General features: G+C 38.5%; 1 protein-coding gene across 1 annotated transcript in view; it reads right to left on the minus strand.

Moving 5' to 3' along the window:
- slc6a8 (solute carrier family 6 member 8) overlaps positions 1-23,653 on the minus strand; it is a 58,149-nt gene extending 34,496 nt beyond the window's left edge. The window contains exons 1-2 of the mRNA XM_055012630.1: positions 22,216-23,653; positions 63-194 (exon numbers count right to left, since the gene is read on the minus strand). Coding sequence (XP_054868605.1) covers positions 63-194; positions 22,216-22,522 — 439 coding nt within the window. The 5' untranslated portion in view covers positions 22,523-23,653. The remainder of the gene's footprint in view (positions 1-62; positions 195-22,215) is intronic.
- Between the last annotated feature and the right edge of the window lie 2,715 nt (positions 23,654-26,368).

Raw genomic sequence — 26,368 nt, forward strand, 5'->3', positions numbered from 1 at the left:
CTTAAATGAGGAGTTAAATGTTTGAGCGACGAATAAAAATACAAAGATTAGCGTTTGTGTACCTTTAAATAGCGGAGCGATGTTCCACACGTTGATGCTTCCGGCCTTCATGAACTGACCCAGAGCAATCTCCAGGAAGAAGATGGGAATTCCTCCAACAAACACGATCAGCAGGTAGGGGATGAGGAAGACGCCTGCCGGAGAGAATCACATCATCAGCAAAACATCAAACAAATACTAAGCCTCCCGTTGTCCTCATTTACAGCACCAAAAAATATTGTTTCCTTGTCTGAAAAAAACCCCAAAAATCAGCAAAAAAATCCCTAAATTTCTAAAAATTTGCAAAACCTTCAGGAAGAAAATTCCAATAGTTCCTTAAAAGTTCTCCTTAAAAGTTTTATTTAAAAAAAATCTCCCAAATTTGGTAAGAAAATTCTTGTAAATATTTTCAAAAAATAAGTAAAAATCTTCCAAAAAAATCCTAAAACTATCTAAAGTGATTCCATATATAGCAGTAAAACTTCTAATATCTTTTTCAAGAATATTCAGAAAAAATCAACCAAAATCCAGCGAAATTCGTTGGATTTTGGTTGATTTTTATGTGAGTGTTCTTAAGAAGCATTTTTAACATTTCTTTATTTCCACCAAAAAGATGTTCAAAAAATTTCCCAAAAATGTTGAAAATGTGGACATCAGAAGTTTCACTGTGAAAATAGATTTTTTTTTTCCAAACTTTGAAACGGGTCAATTTTGACCCACAGGACGACACGAGAGTTAACAAAGAAAATCGGCAAAATACAGCAGGAAAAGGACCAATAGTGTGTGGCGCTAAATCTTAAACTACTAAAGAGATGAAAATATTAAAAATAGAAACGCAAACTATAAATCATATGAAGGAAACGCGACATTTCCTCTATTTATTTTGAGTACTTTTCACAATATATTGTGAAAAGTATTATTTTATGTTTCTGTCATGGTTATTCTATCAATATATGGAAGCTCTTGAACCAAAATGATATCCATCCATCCATCCATCCATTATCTATACACCGCTTAATCCTCACTAGGGTCATGGGGGGGCTGGAGTCTATCCCAGCTGACTCAGGTGAAGGCAGGGGACACCCTAGACAGGTCACCAGTCTGTCACAGGGCTACATACAGAGACAAACAATCACTCTCACATTCACACCTACGGGCAATTTAGAATGATCAATTAACCTCAGCATATTTTTGGACTGTGGGAGGAAGCCGGAGTACCCGGAGAAAACCCACGCATGCACAGGGAGAACATGCAAACTCCATGCAGAAAGATCCCGGGAAAGCCGGGACGCGAACCAGGGATCTTCTAGCTGCAAGGCGAAAGTGCTAACCACTACACCACTGTGCAGCCCCTGAAATGATATCTTTAATGCTAAAATATAATTATTATTGTTATAAATCAATTTTCAAATTGACTAACAAAAAAGCAGAAAAAAAGCAGTTCATCACATTTTTATTATTATTGATTGAGATGCCAAATAACAATTATTTGCTTTCATTCCTGAACAGAAATTTTAGTTTTCGTGGTTTTATGTTATTCTGGATTAATTTCTGATTTCTTGTATGCAAAATATTAAGGTTTTCAGGTAATATATGTGAATTTAGTTCCTCCAGTTTGTTATTTACCTAATAAATAACAAAAAGTTTTTAGTTTGAAACAAGTTTTTGACAGATTTCTAGAATATTTGTGTTTTCTATCACAGTTGAGCTAATAAATTTGACAAACACTGTACATTTTACATGAAAATTTCCACATTTTTCTCATATTTTTTGACATTTTTTTCTTAATTTGTGCGGAAACATGGGTTGATGGAACTTAGTGACATATGTAATCGAAACAGTTCACTCCTTCAAAGAAGTGAGTTTAGTTCAATTAAAGTCAAATAAACCTGTGTGAACTTTTTATAGGTGAACTTTGAGTATGTTTGGTGAAATATTTAAATGGTCTCCAACATTTTAGTAAAACTAGTTTGTAAAAAATTCAAACAATCTTCTGGTTTAAATGATTTTAATAATTCCATCAACAGCTTTCTGTTAATAATCACATTAATTATGAGACTTTGTGATAATTTATGACTTAAAATGTCAAAAATGTCAATTTTTTTATTTTGCTAAGTCTAAAATTCAAATTCAACTTTTTTGATTTTAAAAAAGCAAAGCTTCTTACTTTTAGGCATTAATTATGACATTAGATTTCATTGTTTCTGACTTAAAATGTCACTTTATTGACTGTTGAGTCAATCTTCTTGAGATGTTTCTACTCAGTATCTCATATTTTTGACTGGAGTCATAGTTTTGATTCACTGTTGCCTCATTTTAACCTGAACTCATAAATAATTCTGACTTCCTGTTGGAGCCATGGATAAATTTCTTATGATCGCTGTGATTATTTGAATATATTTATGTGAATGTCGTAATAAGCCTTCCTCCTGCATGGTGACATTTTAAAGCAGAATCTCACATGTTTCTGTGGTCCTAATATTTAACTGCTTTATATTGATTTTATTTTAGAATCTGATCTCACAGGTTATATATTATTATTATTATTATCCTGATCTGTTGTTTTTTCTAGTGTTCTCTGTTCCTAATTGGTTCAGCCAGTAAAGAGCTTCTAACTCTATCAGTCCAGTACTTCCTGCTCTGAGCTGCAGAAACATGAAGCTGATTGCAGGAAAGGAAACGGATGATGTGAAAAAAGCTTTCAGGAATAAAAACACCTTCCTGAAGGGTTGAGTAGAACTGAGGAGGACGGAGGAAGATCGGAGCAGAGGAGGTGAAATTTAAATTCAGTTTCCCACAATTTAAACAGTGGAACGGCCCTTTAAAGCTGCTCGTCTTTAATAAATCAGTAACTCTGGTTGTAATTTGGGCCTCATGTTTATTTCAGCAGCATCTCGGAGCTTTATGTAACCGCCAGAGAATCTTCATCCTTCCATCATTCACACGGTTCTCTGTTCTCCTCGTTGGTGTCGGACGTGAACGAATGTTTTCTTCCATAGACACACACGCATACATACATAGTTGTTAGATTTAATGTCTAAATTATATAATAATTATGACTTAAAATGCTAAAAATGAAAGTAATTTTTTTTACCAAAATAGCCATAATTTTTTATTTCAAAACTGAGTAGTTATCTAATAATTATAATGAAAACATATTTTAAATTACTTTTACATTTTTGACTCTAAAAGCAAATGTATTGACATTAACTCCAATAATTTCCAAATGTTATTTTTATTCATATTGAGCATGAATATAAGTCTCATTAATTTCACCAAAATGTGATCCTTTAGACTTCATATTTCACAGATATGATTTACTACCTCACAATTTTCAAACAATACTGTTGCAATTTGGATTTTATAAGCAAATGTTTCGACATTCAGTCTGATAATTGTGAATGTTAATTTTTATTCGTATTGAAAATAAACAAGATATTATTCTCACTAGTTTCGCCAAAAATGTCATATTTTAGACCTCATATTTCACAATTGGGATTTATTACCTGACAAATTAAAAAAAATATATTGTAGTTTTAATTTAAAACAAATGCTATGACAGTTTCTATCATAATTTCTAAATGTCATGTTATTTACCTTCACTAACACTAACAATCTTGGCTTAAAATACTATTTTTTTATATTAAACTTTTGACTTAAATTAGTGATGTTAGTCCCACAAATTTGAATTACAAGGTCAGAATTTTTCATTATCTTATAATTTGGACACTAAAGTTTGAATTGTGACTGTAAATATCTTAACTGTGAGAATTTATAATTTTCTAGTTGAGAAAATTTTACTCAATTTTTTCCATTTTCCTGGCAGAGATGGGCTTCCATACCAGAATCATAACAGAATCTGAATGATTACAGGTATTAAAATGTGAGTTTAACACTTTGGAAGTGATTATTGATCGATCTAATGACACACAGCCTCTGATGAATGAATGAATGAATGAATGAATGAATGAGTGATTGAATGAACGAGTGATTGAATTATTGAATGAATGAATGAACGAATGAATGATTGATTGAATGAATGAATGAATGAATGAATGATTGAATGAATGAATGAATGAATGAATGAATGAATGAATGAATGAATGAATGAATGAATGAATGAATGAATGAATGAATGAATGAATGCTTCTTCTGCTTCTCTACAAACTGCGGTGACAGTCATGAATGAATAGTTATGCCCCTCCCCCGCTCTGGTATTTTAATTGGTGTGATGAGTCCAAAGACAAACTCAGCGGGAGGTAACTGGGTCACAGTGGCAGCAGGAACTGGTATGAATGGAATCAATCTGGAATGATGCTGGGGGAGGAGATGATGGAGGGTGATGCTGAGTGCCAGCCGTTACATAACGCCGGCTGCCATCACACTCTGAGCTCTTATACAAGGACGTCCATTACCATCACCACGGTCATCACGGCAGCCTTAAAGGAACAGTTCAGCACTTTGATTTAAAAAAAAACATTATTATCATTTATTTGTCCTTTTGATTCTTAGTGTCATTCTCCCTCTGCTGTATTTCTGTTGGGAAATTTGTCCAGCAGCTTCGAGAAAATCAAAAAAATAGTTCAAATTGGTTTGATCATGAGTGGTGGGCTATTAGTTTTCAAGTCATTAAGTTCTAAAAGAAGCTATCTGTAGCTAGCAAGCACTTTCTGGAGCTAATAGGAGCCATCAGGAGCTAATATGAGCTAGCTGTAGCAAACAGGCGCAAATGGGAGCCAGTAGGAGCTAAAATGGGCTAACTGTAACTAACAGGAGCCAGTAAGAGCTAATATGAGCTAGCAAACTGGAGTCAGTTGGAGCTAATATGAGCTAACTGTAGCTAGGAATCAATGGAACCTAACATGAGCTAGCTGTAGATAACAGGAGCCAGTAAGAGCTAATATGGGCTAGCTGTAGCTAACTTGAACAATAAGGAATCAGTGGGAACTAATATGACCTAGCTGTAGCTAACAGGAGCAAATGGGAGCCAGTAGGAGCTAATATGAGCTAACTGTAGATAACAGGAGCTAGGAGAAGCTAATATGAGCTAACTGTAGCTAACAGGAGCCAGTAGAAGAAGCTAATATGAGCTAACTGTAGCTAACAGGAGTTAGTAAGAGCTAATATGAGCTAGCTGTAGCTAACAGAAGCGATTAGGAGCTAACATGAGCTAGCTGTAGCTAACAGGAGCCAGTAGGAGCTAATATGAGCTAGCTGTAGCTAACAGGAGCCAGTAGGAGCTAATATGGGCTAGCTGTAGCTAACTTGAACAATAAGGAACCAGTGGCAGATAATATGAGCTAGCTGTAGCTAACAGGAGCCAGTAGGCGATAATATGAGCTTGCTGTAGCTAACCGAAGCCAGTAGGAGCTAATATGAGCTAGCTGTAGTTAACAGGAGCCAGTAGGAGCTAATATGGGCTAGCTGTAGCTAACTTGAACAATAAGGAACCAGTGGGAGCTAATATGAGGTAGCTGTAGCTAACAGGAGCCAGTAGGAGATGATATGAGCTAGCTGTAGCTAACAGGAATCAGTAGGAGCTAATATGAGCTAGCTGTAGCTAACAGGAGCAAACAGCAGCCAGTAGGAGCAAATATGAGCTAGCTGTAGCTAACAGAAGCCAGTAGGAGCTAACATGAGCTAGCTGTAGCTAACAGAAGCCAGTGGGAGCTAATATGAGCTAGCTGTAGCTAACAGGAGCCAGTAGGAGCTAATATGAGCTAGCTGTAGCTAACAGGAGCCAGTAGGAGCCAGTGGGAGCTAAAATGAGCAAGCTGTAGCTAACAGAGTCAGTAGGAGCTAATATGAGGTAGCTGTAGCTAACAGGAGCCAGTAGGAACCAGTGGCAGCTAATATGAGCAAGCTGTAGCTAACAGAGTCAGTAGGAGCTAATATGAGCTGGCTGAACCTAACAGGAGCTTTTCTGGAGGGAACAGCATCCATTGGGAGCTCACATAAGCTATCTGGAGCACACAGAAGCTAAGAGGAGCTAACAGAAGCTTTCTGTAGATGATAGCTAATGAAAAATAATAGGAACCTCAAAGAGCTAACAGAGCTATCTGTACCTAACAGCAAAAATGAGGAGGCAATAGCAGGAAATATCAGCTATCTGCAGTTAACACAAGCCATTGCGAATGAACAGGAGGCGCTAAGAGCTAACATGAAGTATCTGGAGCTCAGAGGAGGAGTTTCATTGAGCAAATAGAATCCATCGGACACTAATATGGGCTGTCTGTAGCAAACAGTAGCAAGCAGGAACCATTAGGAGCAAACAAACTATCTGTAGCTAACATTAGCTAACTGGAGCCATCGGAAGTGATCATAAACTACCTGGAGCTAATAGGAGCTAAGAGGAGTTTACTGAAGTGAACATGAGTCACCAAGAGCTAACATGAACTATCTGAAGGCCGGTGGAGCCAGAAGGAGATTTCTGTCGCTGATGGGAGCTAACAGAAGCTGTCAGGGGCTAATATGAGGAACCTGGAGCTGAGCGGCAATAACTGAAGCTAACTGAAGGTAATAGGATGTGCTAATAGGCTAACAAGAGACAAGTGGAGCTAAAAGTTGTCAACAGGAGCTAACCAGTGAGACTCACTAAAGTGATATTTTAGCTTTCACAGACTTTATCACTTATAAAGTAAATATATTCTTTAATGTTTTCAAGGCAAAATGGTGGAAATGTAAGTCTCCTTAATGTGATGTAACGTTTCTCATATTGATGTAAATATTAACGCTGTGCAGTTCACTGTAAAGATAATTTTAACACAAAAACACAACTTTAATAGTGTGATGTTTGAATTTTCCATTGAACTGTCCCTTTTTAAAACCTACTGCCTACTTGGCTTTCTGCCGCCCATTAGCACGCTGCTAACACACTTTAGGTCAACAGCTTTAACCTCTGTTCTGGATCTGAGGTTAAGGTGTATTAACCTGTAGGTAACCATAGCAACAGTGATGATGCAGTTTGGTCGGTCAAACTAAGCAACAAACTGACTGAGTGATTGGTTGACTGTAGCAGGATAATTTAAGATGAGCCACCTGAGTTCATCTTAAAGCAATTATAGCAGTCTAGCCAATCAGAACACAGGACTACATGCTACACACACGTGTTTGTGCTTTCACCATCATGGGGACTGCTGTGAACATTGCGTGTTATCAGGACTCGGACCCTGAACTGATTCTAAAACCATGCCTGGGCCTTCAAACAGGTCTCAGGTTTTGGACTGGACAGTGTCTCCACTAACCAAAGCAAAAACAGATAAACAGAAAGAATAAAGAACCTCAGAGATACAGAAATACTTCCACAGGTACTTCAGATGCAGCTGAGAGATGTTCAACTACCGACTGACAGTTAGCATGCTGCTGCTAATACCGACACACACACACACACACACACACACACACACACACACACACATTTGTTATTCGTTCATTGTGAGAACTATTTATGACATTATGTGTTGTCAGGACCTGGACCCTGAACCCAAACCTTGTTCTCAAACCACGTCTGGACCCTCAAACAGGTCTTTGAAGGTTTTGTCCCAAAGTAATAATAATAATAATAATAATAATAATAACGCCTTTTATTTGTATTTGTTCTTGACACCCAAGGTCACTTTACAGAAAAAGTGAGGACAGGGCAGTTTTCCTACTTTCCAAAACAAACAAACAAAACAACAAACAATACAACATTGGTCCTCACAGATATAGGAATACTTCCAGAGCTACTTCAGATGCAGCTCATGCCGTGGTTGCTGCTGATGTACGAGATGTTCAACCACCAACTGAATGACGACACCATCCCTGATGACGCCAGCTCGAACAAGGCAGCATACGTTAGCATGCTGCTGCTAATACCGACACACACACATTTGTTATTCATACATTGTGAGAGCTATTGATAGCATAATTTCTTGTCAGGACTTGGACCCTGCACTCAAACCAAGTCATGACCCTAAAACAGATCTTTGAAGGTTTCATCCTAAAGTGAGGACTGGGTAGTCTTCCTATTTTCCAAAACAAATAAACAAAAAACAAACATTAGCATACTGCTGCTAATACCGACGCACACACGTTTGTTATTCATGTATTGTGAGAACTATTAATGACCGCATGTGTTGTCAGGACCTGGATCCTGAACCCAAACCTGGTCCTCAAACCCCATCTGAACCCTCAAACAGGTCTCTGAAGGTTTGTTCCAAGTGAGAATAATACACAGTGTCCCCACTATTGGACAAAAAATGTCCTCACGACGCCATAAACTCTCAGATCCTCCCACAGTTGCTTCAGATGCAGCTCCTGTCGCGGCTGCTGATGCTGATGTATGAGGTGCACAAGCACCGGCTGAATGACAGTGATGTCACCGATGATGCAAGCTGGAGTGAGGGGCTGTAGGTTAGCATGCTGCTGCTAATACCGACACACACACACCAGCAGCAGCCTAGCATAGCATGAAAACACACAAGCTGCTGGTGAGTCATGACTGCAGAGATGGAGGGGGGAGGGGTGGCCATGGCAGCAGCTCAATAAAAATCCTCCTCACACACACACACACACACACACACACACACACACACACACACACACACTCAGGGCTAAGTGGCATAATGCTGTTAGCTCGTGGCTAACTCACTGTTGATGGGATTACAGAGTACTACTGCCTCGTCACCGTCAGCTGCACTCTAACACACACCGCTAACTAGCCGCTGCTCTTTATTCCAGCAGATTTAAACACACAGATTATTGTTTGTTTGCACAGTATCAAGATGAAATATTAATAACACAATAATATTCAAAATCAGCAGCAGATTCAGAAATGATCTCACAATTTTAAAAATAAAAACATTTTAAATTGGTACTGTAATTTTGAGTTCTAGTTAATAATCTCCAAATGTCCTGCTGCTGATTTAGATTTTATGAGGATTATAATCATAATATAGAACTCTAAATCTGGACTGAAAACATCGGCACTGTTTATCTCAAGTAATAATGCTGATCTGACACATTTCATTTACAAAGTCATTATTTTACACCATTAGCTCCATTACAGGACAATTTAATGTCACAATGTACATTCAGTCAGTGTCCAGTTTATTAGGAACAGGGAGTTGTTCAATAGCTAACTGCTATCTGAAGGCGAAACAGATTTTTGTGAAATGTAAATCTAAATTTTCAACAACAGGTCAGGTACGCGCAAGCTAACGCTAGCAGTTTCAGGTGTTTCATTTCGAAATGCTAACCAAGCAGTTAACAGGTGGAAATATTTAGTCGTAGCTATGCTATGCTAAAGGTGATTCATGCTTTCCATGTCTGCAGCGATCCACATGATGTAAACTTTGTCAACTGATTAAATTTACTACTGCACTGATTAGAGCTACTGACAAATTTGTATTTAGCAAATAGGAGCTAGCAGGAGTCCCCAGGAGTTTATAGGAGCTATCTGGAGCTACCTTAATGTGAAAGAGGCTAACTGGAGCTAACAGAATCTAGAAGATGCTAACAGTGGCTAGCCAGTGCTAACTGGAGATAAAAGAAGCTAATATAAGCATTTAGGAGCTAACAAGAACTAACTGGAGCTAAAAGGTGCTCAGAGAAGCTAACCACAGCCAACTAACAGGAGACAAAGCAGCAATTGGAGCTAAAAATAAATGCTTATTTTAAACTGTTTAGAAGCGCTGTGTGGACATGAACCCAAACTAATGTCTGTTTCATACAAACACAGTTTTCAGAATTATTAGCAGTGTATACACAAATATGTGAAACTAGTTGTTTGTAAGAGCTGCAGGTGTTTTGTAGTTAATAAAAATATCTTCAGACATCCTGTTTCTTTGGTGCATTTAGTGGTTTGTTCAATCTAAGTGATTAAACTTGCTGCCAGATGATCTTTGTGCTCATGTTTACAATAATCAGGTGTTAAAGTGAAGGAATCACGACAGCGTTCCTCCGAGTGAGAACCTGTGAGCAGGTGCTGCAGGTAGAACATCTCCACGCTCTGAGAGGCGTTGACCAACACGTGGTCGGTTCAGAGCTCAGAGTGAAACGGAGACAGAAATAGAGCAGCGGCTGCAGTTAGCACGCTAAGCTGCAGCGCTACAGTTAGCCAGCAAAGCTGGCTAATCTGGGGTAAGTCACTGGGCTAAGTACCGACAAGCTGAAGGCCTGACAGCCTGACAACAGGGCTAATGACACAGCAGGAACTCTTCATCATCATCATAACCACCATCATCATCATTCATCATCATCATCATCATCACATCATCATCATCATCACTATCATCATCATTACTATGATCATCAACATTATCACTATCATCATCATCATCACTATCATCATCATCATCATCACTAGCATCATCATAATCACTATCATCATCATCAGCAGCACTATCATCATTATCACCACCATCATCATCACCATCATCATCATCACTATCATCATTATCATCACTATCATCATCATCACCATCATCATCATTATCATCATCATCACTATCATCATCATCATCACTATCATCATCATCAGCATCATCAGTATCATCATCATCATCCTCATCATCATCATCATCATCATCATCATCATCCTCATCATCATCATCATCATCACTATCATCATCATCCTCATATTCCTCCTCCTCCTCATCATCATCATCATCATCATCATCACTATCATCATCATCACCATCATCATCATCGCCATCATCATCATCATCATCACTATCATCATCATCATCATCACCATCATCATCACTATCATCATCATCACTATCATCATCATCATCACTATCATCATCATCATCAACATCATCACCATCACCACCATCATCATCATTATCACCACCATCATCATCACCATCATCATCATCACTATCATCATTATCATCACTATCATCATCATCACCATCATCATCATTATCATCATCATCACTATCATCATCATCATCACTATCATCATCATCAGCATCATCAGTATCATCATCATCATCCTCATCATCATCATCATCATCATCATCATCATCATCATCATCATCCTCATCATCATCATCATCATCATCACTATCATCATCATCCTCATATTCCTCCTCCTCATCATCATCATCATCATCATCATCATCACTATCATCATCATCACCATCATCATCATCGCCATCATCATCATCATCATCATCACTATCATCATCATCATCATCACCATCATCATCACTATCATCATCATCACTATCATCATCATCATCACTATCATCATCATCATCAACATCATCACCATCACCATCATCATCATTATCATCATCATCACCATCATTATCATCATCACTACAACATGATGAAGATGTACATTTCTTCCTCTACATGTCAGCATCAGGTAAACTGTTGGATAATTTGACTACACATTAAACATTCCAGCTGGACTTGAACCAATGACATCCTGATAAAAACATAATAAACATCCGACTATCATCCATTAAAGGTCGTAGAACTTTCCCAGGTGATGAGCTCCTGATCCTCAGGTAACATATTTGGCTCGCTGGGCTGTGATCTGCTGCCAGCTGGCCCAGGATCAGTCGGGACGCCTTCCATCACCTGAATCCAAGCAGCTTTAATTAAGGTCCAAAGATTTATTACAACATTTGTTACACAACAGAGTCTAAAGGAGGTCAGACTTCAGAACACCTTCTAACTGAAACCAGCTGGTTGTGGAGATCAGACATGAAATCAGTTATTTATGTGGATGGAAAATTAATCTTCTGGTCAGACTGCATCAGATCATCCTCCAGGATTTCATTTACCCTCTAGCGTTACATACTGCCACCACCGTGCTTCACATCATGATGCCGCCACCACCATGCTTCACATCATGATGCTGCCACCACCGTGCTTCATATCATGATGCCGCCACCACCGTGCTTCACATCATGATGCTGCCACAACCGTGCTTCATATCATGATGCTGCCACCACCATGCTTCACATCATGATGCTGCCACAACCGTGCTTCATATCATGATGCTGCCACCACCGTGCCTCACGTCATGATGCTGCCACCACCGTGCTTCACGTCATGATGCTGCCACCACCGTTCATGCCTGTTTTAATTCCTTCAGAGGAGTCATAGTTGTCTTGGTGGCCTCTCTCACTAGTCTCTTTTTTTGGACAACCTGCTCTAGACAGATTTACATATACTATATTCCTTCCATTTTCTTGTATTTTAATGTGTATTTAAGTACTTTTTTAGTATTGTAATGTATATTTTGTGTATTTTTATAGTACTTTAATTAGTTCTCCAATTCATTGTTAATTATGTAATTGAACATTTTAAATGTTTTATGTTTCTGTCACATCAGTGCCTCATCAATGCCCCAAATTATGTAAGGATATAAAACAGAAAGAAATCATAGAACAAAATGAACAAATGAAAGGTGTACTCTGTTTATATCCTTATTTTATTATCTTTATTATTCTATAAATCTTTATCATTTTATTTTCTTTTGTTTTCCTTGTCTTGGTGTTGTGTAATGCTTCACTCTTATCTCTCTGAGGAAAGGTGTGAATTTCTCTGGTAAGGGATCAATAAAGTTTATCAGTAGGAACTAGTTAGTCAGTCAATAAATCAGTGGAGTTCAGGTGTGCTGAGGCAGGTAAGAGAAGAGCTCCAGGTCTGTCCAACTGCCAGAAACCTTACTGACCTCCAACCTGCCAAACGCTAACGTAGCTTAGCTGAGTTTCGCAGCAGCTCGACTGGCCGACATACCTGAGAGCTCACCTGTGACAGGTGAGTCAGAGCCGGGGTCAACGACCTGAGCTGGACAGACTGGCTTTATTATTATTATTATTATTATTATTATTATTATTATTATTATTATTATTATTATTATTATTGATAATTTTCTACCATCAACAAAACATTTCATGTATATTACAGGATTTCTTTAGTATTTTAATGTTAATTACAGTATTGTGGTGGTATTTAACTGTGTGGTAAAATATTTTTTAGTCATGTATATTACATTATTTTGAAAGTATTTAAATGTATATGAGAATATTTTAGCATGTCAATGTACATCAAAGTATTTTTATAGTAGTTTTTATTATATCGAGTCATTTTATTAAATTTTAATGTACATTAGAGTATATTTATAGCATTCTATATATATTACGAGTGTTTTATGAATTATCTATGAAAGTTTTTACAGCATTTTAATGTACATTCGAGTGTATTGATGGTATTCTAGTGTACATTATAGTGTTTTTACAGTAGTTAAATATACATTAGTGTTTTTTTATACTAGTTTTAATTATATCGAGTGATTTTACTATGTTTTAATGTACATTAGAGTATATTTGTAGTATTTTATATATACTTCAGGTGTTTTATGAAATTTTAATATATAAAAGGTGTTTTTAAAGTATTTTAATGTACATTAGAATGTTTTTAGCGTATTTAATATACAATCGAGCGCTTTTACACTATTTAAATGTACATTACAGGGTTTGCCCGTGTTTAATGAACATTAAAGAATATTTCTTAACTAAATTCATTTCTTGGATCCATCTTCTTTACTCATCCCCTAAAGCCAGTATCCACACTAATGATGTTTATTCTGATTATTTTGCCCTTGGGCGTGGTACTCGCCAAGGGTGTCCTTTATCACCTTTGCTTTTTGCTATTGCTATTGAACCCTTATCCATCGTGTTACGATCTTCTCCCCTATTCAGAGGAATCATTTGAAATGGAATTGGGCACAAATTATCATTATATGCGGATGATTTACTCTTGTATGTAACTGACCCTGCAGCTTCTATTCCGGCTGTTTTAAGCATTCTGGAGCAATTCAGTTGGTTCTCAGGTTATAAATTAAATCTGGAGAAAAGTGAATGTTTTCCTGTTAATACTGCAGCATGTCATCTCCAACAATCAGACCTGCCTTTCCAATTTAGCCCTTCAGGGTTTAAATACCTCGGTATTAATGTGACACCTTGTCTATCTGACCTTGTAACAGCTAATTTTACTCCTCTTATCTCTGTGATCACATCTGATATTCAAAGATGGGGCAGCCTCCCCCTTTCTGTAATTGGCAGGATCAGCGTAGTTAAAATGAATATATTACCAAAATTTCTTTTCTTATTCCAGTCAATTCCTCTCTTTCTGCCAAAAAATTTTTTTGATTCTCTGGATAAGTTAATTTGTTCCTTCATTTGGGGTGGGAAGTCACCAAGACTTTGCAAAACTTCATTGCAAAGATGCAAACTCAGTGGTGGTCTTGCATTACCCAATTTCCAATTTTACTATTGGGCTGCTCATCTCCATAAACTTTGCTATCAGATGCACTCTCCTAGTTCCTCTTGGTGTAAATTGGAGTTATCATCTTGTAGGTTCCTCTATACCTGCTTTACTTCATTCCTCGTTTCCTGTAAAACCTTCATTATATACTGATAATCAAGTGGTTCTAAACACTCTTCAGATCTGGTATCAGTTTAGACAGCACTTTAAATTCTCAGATGCATCTTCCTTAGGTCCATTAACCAACAACCACCTATTTCCTCCATCACTTCTGGACCCGGTGTTTTCAATATGGTTTGACAAGGGTATTAAACAATTCAAAAATCTATATATAGGTGGTGTCTTTGAGAGTTTCGGTAACCTGTCCTCCAGGTATGACCTCCCTCCTTCTCATTTGTATCGCTATTTCCAAATCCATGATTTTGTCTCCAAATGTTTCCTGAATTTTCCCTCTGCACCTCCAGGACAACTTTGGGAGAACTTGTTCTCACACGGTCCTCAACAGAAAGGCTTAATTTCCAACATGTACAACTTCATCTTGTCCTTAAGTAATCAGTCTAGTACCGAAATTAAGAGTACATGGGAAAAGGAACTGGGAATCCAATTAAATGAAAACCTCTGGCATCATGCTATAGACAGGATACGATCTAGCACTTCTTGTGCTCGTCTGGGAATTATTCAATTTAAGGTCCTGCATAGGGTCCATTTTTCTAAATCCAGACTGGCTGGAATTTATCCAGAAGTGAAGGATGAATGTGATAAATGTCATGGCTCTCCTTGTCATCTCAGCTATATGTTTTTTCATTACCCAGTGCTAAATGATTTTTGGACCAGGTATTTTAATATTATGTCCACTGTTCTTGAAATAAATTTGCAGCCTTCCCCATTGATTGCTATATTTGGGATTCCTGATGCTTCGCTCGCATTAAATTCTAACCAAAAGGACATTTTAGCTTTCACATCCCTATTGGCAACACGTTGTTTACTGCTACATTGGAAATCTGTCAACTATCCTTCCATCTCCCGGTGGCTTAAGGACACCATATTCTTCCTAAAACTTGAGAAGATAAAATACACTTTGAGAGGAACCACTGATAAGTTTTTCTGTAAATGGCAACCGTTCGTATCATATTTTACAAGTTTGAAGCTACTCCCCAACTGAATGTGTGCCTGTTTCTGTGTTTCCTAAATTCTGAATAACCAGTATTATATGTTGGTCCTATGTGCTAAGTTGAGGTGGGATGGGGTGGATGGGAGGGGGGTTATGTTCTATATTGTTCCGTTATCTTGTTTTGCTTTTGTGTACATATATGTACGTGGCTTTGTTTAAGTGCTGACATATACCTGTGTGTGTATGCATTCATGACTGCGTGCTTATGTGTATACGTGTTTAAAAAGGAAAAAAGTGGATTGTATTTTTTTACTGACATTATCTCAGTACTTTTTTCAATAAAAATATTTTTGAAAAAAAAAAAAGAATATTTCTTAACATGTTCCTTTACTTTAATCAGCTCGTACGGACCTGCTTGTCTGTTTGTGTTGGCATAATGAAGCAGTTGTTTGTTTGTTTGTTACACAACAGTGAAACTGAAACGGTATCAGGACGTCCTGAACCAGTCGATGGCTGAAACTCTGATTATTGATCAGTGATGTTCCACAAAACAGTCAGACAGCAGAAACACCAAGGCCTCCGCAATCAACGCAGCTTTAAATACAGAAGGAGAAGAAGAAGAAGAAGAAATAGAAGAAGAAGAAATAGAAGAAGAAGAAGGAAAAGGAGAAGAAGGAGAAGAAGAAGAAGGAGAAGAAGAAGAAATAGAAGAAGAAGAAGAAGGAGAAGAAGGAGAAGAAGGAGAAGAAGTGAACATGTGGTCTGAACTTTGTCTGACCTTCTGCTGAATCAGTTTCAGTTTGACACAGAAACCGACCAAAGCCACGACGGTAAACTGTTGAGGATTTTAAAGTACATTGGAGTATTTTTGTAGTATTTCAATGTATTCTAGAGGTTTTTCCTTGTGTTTTATTGTATATTAGAGTATTTTTGGAGTATTCTAATGCACATGATACTATCTTTACAGTTTGCAGTTTATGCAAATTAGTTTTTTAAATTTTAATTCAATATGTGAAAAGTAAGTACAGTTTTTAAATATATTCCACAGATTTTATTTAGTATTTAAATGCAAATTTGAATGTTTTATAATAAGTTAATGTGCAGATTATTTGTCCTCGTCTATTCTACACAGTAATTAAATTAAAAATAAATGTCATGTTTCTGTCCTATCAGGGAATCATTTTAATTGAAAACGTCGACAAAAACATGTCAAAAAACATTAAAAAACATCTTTAATTGTTTTGTTTTGTCCCAAATTATTCTGATTACAAAGAAAGAAATCACAGAATTAAATAACAGACACGACATCTGTTATCAATCAGTCAATAAAATGATTGTATATTAGAGTTTATCTAACCCAATCACACTCAAATATTTTAACAATCAGTAAAATGTTTTTAACCAGAAAATATTGGATAGTTTGGATCCTAAATAATCAATAAATTAATCACTGATACAGTAATCAATATCTGCATCCACTTCTCCTCCATCATCTCCAAACACTCCTGGAACATTTTCAAAGACCCACAGAGAACGACTCTGGAGACTCTGAGGTCACTTCCTGTCTGTAGAGGAAGTTTACAGTATTTAAAAGAGTATTAGATGTTCTAGAAGCCCCTGAAGGAAACACGAAGGTTCCTCGATGGTTCCAGAACCAGAAGATTCAACAACAGAAGGAGGAGGAGGAGAGGAAGGAAACGAGGAAATGAGGAGGTAGGAGAGGAGACGAGGAGACAAGAGTTCAGTCAACAGGATTAAAAGATTACAGGAGACTCCGTTAATCTGAGTCCACGTGGCGATGGGATGATGATGTCACACTTGGCAGCCGCAACACACACACACACACACACACACACACACACACACACACACACACACACACACACACACACACACACACACACACTGATCAGATCAATCATTCTGGTTAAAATCAGATCAGTTCTGCTCTACTCAAACCCTCTCAGTCTTCCAGGACCTTTCCAGGACCTTTCCAGGACCTTTCCAGGACCTCTATACTTCCTCTGGATCAAATCCAAGGACCACTGAATGTTTCCAGGACATTTCTCACTGATCCTTGAAACCCTGTTAAGGTTCTTCCAGGACCTCTGGAACCGTGGAAGGACTACCAGAACCCTCTAATGAATCAGTGAAGCTTCCATCATCTGGAACTTTCAAAACTCTTCCAGGACTCCTGGAAATCCACTCACAGATCTAACAGTCCCCTGAGCAGACCTTAGAAGTGCTTCCAGGACCACTGAAACCTCTCTGAGGAAACCTGGAACATTATCAAGGCCACCTGACAAACTTCAAGGCTTGATGTCACTCATTCAGGCGACCTGGGAAACTCTTCCAGGACGCTGGAAACCTGTCAAGGACCTGGAGCCTGTTGGGTCAAGGACCTCTGGAACATTTTTAAAGACCATGAAAGTCCCTCCAAAACCCCTGGAACCTCCTCCAGGACCCCTTACAGACACCATGTACACTCTCAAGGCTCTCTGGAACACTTTTAAGGAAGACTCCTCCAGGATCTCAGTAACATCCTTAAGGTCTACTGGTACCTTTGAAGGACCCCAAAGACATTTTCAATGACATTTGGAAAGTTGTCAAGCCCTCCAAGAACCACTTCAAGGACCTTCAAGAATCATTAAAACGACCTCTAGGACAATTCCAGAACCTTGAAACAAGTCAAAACCCCATGGAGTCGTCAAGGACCTCTGGGACACTTTCAAGGACCTCTAGAACCGACTCAGGAGAATCCAGAAAGAAACCCGGGACCCATTCAAGGACTCTTGGAATCTCCTCTGTCCAATAAAACCTGTTTAACCTTCAAAATAAACAACCGGAGAAATAAAACTCAGACTGACGACTGGTGTGGACCAGAACCAGAACCAGGCCTAGAACTAGAACTAAAACCAGAACCAGATCCAGGATCAGATCTAGATCCAGGATCAGATCCAGGGGCAGAAGCCAGAACAAAATGTCCTCACAGAGACAGAAACACACAGAGTGTCCTGATGTGAAGTACAGAACAGACGAGTTTTATAACCACCGAAGAAGAATCACTGTGTGTGTGTGTGTGTGTGTGTGTGTGTGTGTGTGTGTGTGTGTGTGTGTGTGTGTGTGTGTGTGTGTAAAACACTGCAGGATAATAAATCTGAGCAACTCTGATTTATTGGAGGACGAAGAGACGAAGGAGAGATGGAGAGAGAGAGAGGGAAGAAGGACGGATGAATAAATAAATGAATAAAGGAAGGAATCAGCCGAGACAATTGGAGTGGCACCGTCTATTTCCTGGATTAAATATCAATTATTAACATCTGTGATCAATAAAAAAACTCAAAACCAAGCAGAACCCAGACACTGAAATATCAGTCAATCAATCAATCAATCAATCAATAGGAAGCTGAGTTTGAAGCTGCTGAGGTGGAGATTTGCTGGTTTCACTCATTAATCGATTATTAAGGAAAATAATGAGTTTTTTATTGTTTTCTCTGCATTTTTAATTGTTTCATTTATATTTGACTCATTTTTAAAGTTGACTGTTTGAAAAATGTTTCACATGTTCGTGCTTTTTGTGATTTTCTTTGCATTTTTAGTTGCATTTCATTTATATTTGATTGATTTTAAAAGTTGATAAATTGACTGTGAACTTTGGGACTCTAAAACATCGACTGTTGTTCTAAATCTGAATCTGATCTCATGAATTGTCGGCTCCATTAAATTCGTTTCTCTACAGGATCTCATTCAGACTCCGTCGTCCAGCTGGAAGCTTCTCTACTTTTGGCTCTGGAGTCGCTTTGGTAAATCTTCTGTAACCTTTACAGTGAAATGTGAGAACCGGAGCTTTTCTCTGTGATTTAAGTCTTCGTCTCTGAGAACTTCGGGACCTTTTCTGCTCGGTTCTAGTCGTGAGAACAAGACCTTTCAGGTGAGGTTTTCTATTCACTCTCAGCAGTTTGTCTTCGCCGCTAAAGTTCAGACTCTGGAGAGGAAACAAAGGCGACGAAAGCTGCTGCTGGATTTATTCACACTGAAAATTCTTCACACCGTTAAGAGAAATAATCAGTTCTGCTTTTAGACGAGAAAAGAAGATAAAAATGAAAAGAATAAGACAAAAAAATGTCAGATTTTGTTCAAACATGTTGAGTTACAGACAAAATGAGAGGAAATAAAATTAGATGACAAGACACAAAAAGGAGAAATAAGAGGAGACCACTTTAACAGAAGATGAGACGAGATGAGATGCGACAGAATGAGATACATGGCAAGATGAGATATTTTCAAATAGGACGACATTAAACGAGACCAAACAAGATGAGATATTTACAGAGACTTAAAGATAAAACTAGAAAAGACGCAACAAAGAGAGATGAGATATTTCAGACAAAAGATAAGATGAGACGAGACTAAACAAGATGAGATTAAGTAGGATGAGATAAAGCAAGCCCAGATATTTACAGAGATTTACAGATGAAACTAGAAAAGATGCGACAAGAGATATTTCAGACAAAACACAAGGAGAAAAAGAAGAGATGAGACTAAATAAGATGAGATACAACAAGAAGAGATAACAACACAATGAGATCAAATGAGATAAAATTAGATAAAACTGATGGGACTAGATGAGACATTTTCAATTAGGAAAACATAAAATGAGACAAAACAAGATGAGATATTTCAGACAAAAGATGAGACGAGACTAAACGAGATGAGATATTTCAGACAAAAGATGAGACGAGACTAAACGAGATGAGATAAAGTAACAAGATGAGATCAGATGAGATTAATTGAGACGAAACAAGATGAGATATTTACAGATGAATATCTCGTCTTGTAACTAGAAGAAATGCAACAAGATGGGATGAGATATTTCAGACAAAACAAGATGAAGAAACAAAAGATACGACGAGACAAAACAAGACAAGATATGATAGACACGACAAGACAAGATGAGATGAGATATTTTCAAACAGGACAAGACAAAATGAGACACAACAAGATATTTACAGATAACACAAGATTAGAAAACAAAAGATAAGACGAGACTAAAGGAGACGAGATACAAGATGAGATATAGAAAAATTAGATGAGATAAAACTGATGGGACAACATGAGATTCGACATTAAGATGAATCAGCTGATCATAATCAGTCAGAAACATCATCTATCAACGTATTTATTGATCAACGTTTGGATCAAACTGTCGAGGAAATAATCAACTGATCAGCTGATGTTGATATAAACAGAAATCATTCAGGAATTTCTGATTCATCAATAACTATGTTATAAAACAGCTGCGCTCTGATTGGACGGCAGCATCAACCATGTGACCTCCGGACGCCATAGATCAATGATTGAGTTCAGAATGTGAGAAACTCTGATTTCCTGGTGAACCTGAATGCACCACACCAACCAGCAGCTTCCCTGGATGTGAGTTTAAACTGGTCAATGAAATACTGGGACCAGCTGACCAGCAGGTTAATGATGAAACTGCAGCTTCACCAGGAAAAATCTCCTCGTTTTCTGGTTTTTCAGGTGGTTCTGTTGTTTTATAACCTGCTGGGTGGCTTCAGCTCATATTTAGATTTCACATTCACACAGTTTTAGATGTTTTCTTTGTTTCTTACCCTTTAAATCTCCTATTTTCTGTTTTTCCTTTGTATTTTATTTGCTTCTATCATTTGTTTTAGCTCTTGTCTCTAACACTACATTTACCCTCTAATACTCCATTTACCCTCTAACACTACATTTATCCTCTAACACTACATTTACCCTCTAACACTACATTTATCCTCTAACACTACATTTACCCTCTAACGCTACATTTACCCTCTAATACTCCATTTACCCTCTAATACTACATTTACCCTGTAACACTACATTTACTCTCTAACACTACATTTACCCTCTAGTACTACATTTAGAGAGTGTTCTACTATAGTTTTACTACAAGGTTCCACCTGCAGAACATTGAGGAACAACTTGCAGAGCTAATCTGTGGCCATGACTACTACGACTCAACCTTAAATCTTTCATTGACTTATTGACCACAGGAAGTTCAGACGTTCTGGAGGTTTGTGTTCTTCAGACATCAGAGAACTGAATGGTTCTGGACAGTTCTGGACGGTTCCACAAAGAAAACCAACCAAATGGCTTATTTTCACAATAAAAGCAGAGAATCTGAGACACTTTTTGTTTTGCAGCAAACAAACTTCAGATTCGTGAAACCGTGAACCAGAACTTCAGCTGCAGTAACACAACCTGCTGCTGACTACACACAGACACACAACCACACAGACACACAACCACACAACCACACAGACACACAGACACACAACCACACAGACACACAGACACACAACCACACAGACACACAACGACACAACCACACAGACACACAATCACACAACCACACAGACACACAACCACACAACCACACAGACACACAACCACACAACCACACAGACACACAGACACACAACCACACAGACACACAGACACACAACCACACAGACACACAACGACACAACCACACAGACACACAACCACACAACCACACAGACACACAACCACACAACCACACAGACGCACAGACACACAACCACACAACCACACAGACACACAGACACACAAATGCACAGTCTGAGCCAATCAGCTGTTGCTGTCAGTCTGAATGATCCTCGCTGAAGCTCCGCCCCTTTCATTCACCTCTAAGACTGATGGGAAATGGTGTCACAGGTGTGTGTGTGTGTGTGTGTGTGTGTGTGTGTGTGTGTGTGGTTCCTCACCTCCTCCGTTCTTGTAGCACAGGTAGGGGAACCTCCACACGTTTCCGAGTCCGACAGCGAATCCGACGCAGGACATGATGAAGTCCATCTGCCGGGTCCATGTTTCCCGCTCCTGGTAGCCAGGCCCCGCCCCCGCGGCCACGCCCCCTTTCTTGTCCGGTCCGGCGCCACCGGAACCCGCTGCCAGGCCGCAGTTAGCCGCTGCTGGAGGGTAGCCGCCGCCATTGGTCAGGAGGAGAGGACTTTTCTTGGTCTCCTCCAGGAGAACCAGCGAACAGGAAGACGCCGGGAGAGTCTGCTTCTCCATCAGGAACCTGTCCAGTACCAGGAACCAGGGAAGAACTAGTCAGGACCCAGCAGGAACCAACCAGTAGCTAGTCAGGAACCAGGAACCAGAGAAGAGCCAGTCAGGAACCAGCAGGAACCAGTCAGGAACCAGCAGGAATCAGTCAGGAACCAACCAGTAACTAGTCAGGAACCAGTCTGGAACCAGGCACCAGAGAAGAACCAATCAGCTGCAAGTCTTGAACCAATCAGGAACCAGGAACGAGTTAGGAACCTGTCAAGAACCAGTCAGGAACCAGTCAGTCTTTAAGGGTCTCAAGTTTTCGGTCTGTCTAAATCTTCCTAAATTCTTGCAAGTTTGTTTCTCGTTGCGTCTCAAGAACCCGTCAGAATCTAGTCCAGAACCAGTCCAAGCGTCCCAAGTTCTCAGTCTGTCTAAACTCCCTTAAATTCCTGCAAGCTTTTTCTTGTTAATGCTTCAGAACCAATCCAGAACCAATCCAGAACCAATCCCTGTCTGTCTTTAAAGTTCAGCTTCTTGTTCTGGTTTCGGTTCTTCAGTTCTCAGAACCTTCAGGTCTCACAGGTTCTAATTTCAGTTCTTCTGCTTGTTTTTTTTTCACTCCACAGAATAAATTCACATTTATTTATTTATTTATTTTAAAGGCAGAAAAAACAAATCCAGTTTAGGAATAATCCGGAGACATTTCTCTTTCCGAACCGGGAAAATTCTGAAAATAAAAACGGTGGAAATAAAAAAAATAAAAACGGAGAAACACCGAGCACCGGAGCGCGACCTTCAAAAACAATCGACGAAACACTTGAATGTGAGTCTGAAGAATCGCATGGAGTCACGGAGGAGACGGAGGCCTTCTGGGAGACGGAGACCGGGCACCGATTCTCAACGTGATTCTCCCGTTAAACCGGACAGAGAGGAACCGGAGCGGAGCGTCAGTCCCGGCGGCGGACGGCGGGCGGCCGGTGGAGGCTGAGGAGGAGCCGCTGCTGCTCCATCCAGGAGAGAAGGTCCGAGTCCCGGCGTCAGAGCTGGCAGAGTCCCGGTGAGCTGCCGGTATTTAACGTCCCGCTGCGGTCGGTCTGTCTGTCGGTCTGTCTGTTAGTCGGTCCGTCCGTTAGTCTGTCTTCTGTCTCTTCTTCGTCCAGCGGCTTTAAAGGCAGCAGCGGCCGCCTGGAGTGACGTCACATACACAGCCACGCCCCCTCACTTCCATCACCCCCCCACAGGTCTGTCTCTGACGTCACGGGGTCTCCCCCCTCCAAATACGCACGCGCTCAGAGTCATTGCTCAGAGCCATTACTGACAGGTATGGAAGTCAGCTGGTGCCCAGATTAAAACTGTCGCAAATAAGAAACTCCACGAACGGACTAATTAATTCCAACTAATGAAGACAGAAAAACACTAGTGGGCTAAAGAATTGTTCTGTTTTACAAATTTTGATAATAACCTCATGAATTTCAGTTTCCAAATACAAAACTCTACTAAAAATTTATGAGTTTTTGGTTTGCAAATACAAAATGGCCTGCTGGTGCCAAAACTAAAATTGTGTTGCAAATAAGAAACTCTATTAACAGAATGAACCAGTAATAAAAAATTAACATATTTTTGGGTCGCAAATACAACACACTATTTTAAAAACTATCAAATTTTGAACTAATGAATTGTTAATGGTATTTTTAATCGCCAAAAAAAGAAAAAAAATGCAAAATCTGCAAATACAAAATTACATTAGCTAGCATAAACAGAACAGTGTTACCTGAACAACAACAAATACAATAAAAATAACATCAGCTTTAAATGTCGACGTGAAGAAGAAGAAAAAGGAAAAACCTGGAGCTGTGTGATGGACCCCGACTATCACCTGGAGCTGTGTGATGGACCCCGACTGTCACCTGGAGCTGTGTGATGGACCCCGACTGTCACCTGGAGCTGTGTGATGGACCCCGACTGTCACCTGGAGCTGTGTGATGGACCCCGACTATCACCTGGAGCTGTGTGTAGTTGACCCTGACTATCAGCTGGAACTGTGTGATGGACCCCGACTGTCACCTGGAGCTGTGTGATGGACCACGACTATCACCTGGAGCTGTGGGGTGGACCCCGACTGTCACCTAGAGCTGTGTGATGGACCCCGACTATCACCTGGAGCTGTGTGTAGTTGACCCTGACTATCAGCTGGAACTGTGTGATGGACCCCGACTGTCACCTGGAGCTGTGTGATGGACCCCGACTATCACCTGGAGCTGCGGGGTGGACCCCGACTGTCACCTAGAGCTGTGTGATGGACTCCGACTATCACCTGGAGCTGTGGGGTGGACCCCGACTGTCACCTAGAGCTGTGTGATGGACCCCGACTATCACCTGGAGCTGTGTGTAGTTGACCCTGACTATCAGCTGGAACTGTGTGATGGACCCCGACTGTCACCTGGAGCTGTGTGATGGACCCCGACTATCACCTGGAGCTGATCACTCACTGCTAACTGTCAGACAGAAACAGGAGAAGATTTGGACTGCAGCTAATACCTGGAAGCTCTTGACCACCACATGGCAGATGCTGGAGTTTGTGTGGAGGGTCCTGACTAATACCTGGCAGCACACTGAGGAGATCAGCTCAGTGTTGAACTTCATCTTCTCTGAGCTCCAGGATGGAAACCGGTGAAGCTCCAACACCGACTCAGTCACTGTCGCCCCCCAGTGGCAGCACAGGAAACTACAGCTGACATTTATTTATATAAAACTGAAAAGTATTAAATGTAATATTTATTTATATGTGAATGTATTTATGTGAAGCTGTACGGAGACCCAAAGCGTACAAAATGCAATGAAATAATTAATAATGAATTAATTAGTTGTATAAATGAACTAAAAGAACCAAAAATCACAAAAAAGAGTGAATTGTCAAAATCCAACTTATTATTATTATTATTATTATTATTATTATTATTATTATTTTCACAAGAACAAAATAGAAGTTTTATATATATATATATATATATATAAACCCGTCTTTAAAGTTATGCTTCATTTAAATATGTAGCTTAATATATAAGCATTATTATTGTATTATTATTACTATTGTATTTTTCTTTTTAATATATTTGTAGTTTTTTTCAAATTTAATAGTGTAATTTTAATTTCATTTAGGGCTCCGATTTAATAAAATATTGAATATATAAAATAGATAATAGTTAAATTTGTTGCATTCATAAAAATGTATTTGCATGACAGTATTTTATTTTATTAAACAAAAATATATTTAATATTTAGTTAAGAATGCTGCTTTTGTCATGAGGCCATTTTTATTTAATTTTGTGCTTTCTTAAATATTTCTTTAATTAATATTTTCTGTTTATTTATTTAAAAGTATACTCAAGTTATCATTTAATAATCATATTTATTTTAATTAAATTTTTAACCTGGGGAGCAAAACGGTCATTATGACATGATGCACTTCATGGTAAATAACAATAATAATAATAATAATAATAATAATAATAATAATAATAATAATAATAATAATAATAATAATAATAATAATAATAATAATAATAATAATAATAAAAAACACGGCACTATTCCAGTAGTTGTGGTGCCAAAATATAATATTGAAAAAAAAAATATAAAAATGTTTTTAAAAAAAACTAAATAACAATAATTTAAAAAAATATGTATTTTGCATTATTCAAATATTTTTAAAATAAATTATTTATATAAATTAAATAATTAAAAAAAACAATTTCTAGCATGAAAATGTTCATCATGTGTATTTTTTTTGTGTGATATATTTGATAAATAATTGTTCTGTTAAATGTCATTGTGTCTAATGTTTGTAAATATTTATACAGCATT

Source organism: Amphiprion ocellaris, chromosome 8, assembly GCF_022539595.1.
Source record: "Amphiprion ocellaris isolate individual 3 ecotype Okinawa chromosome 8, ASM2253959v1, whole genome shotgun sequence".
Taxonomy (NCBI): Eukaryota; Metazoa; Chordata; class Actinopteri; family Pomacentridae; genus Amphiprion; species Amphiprion ocellaris.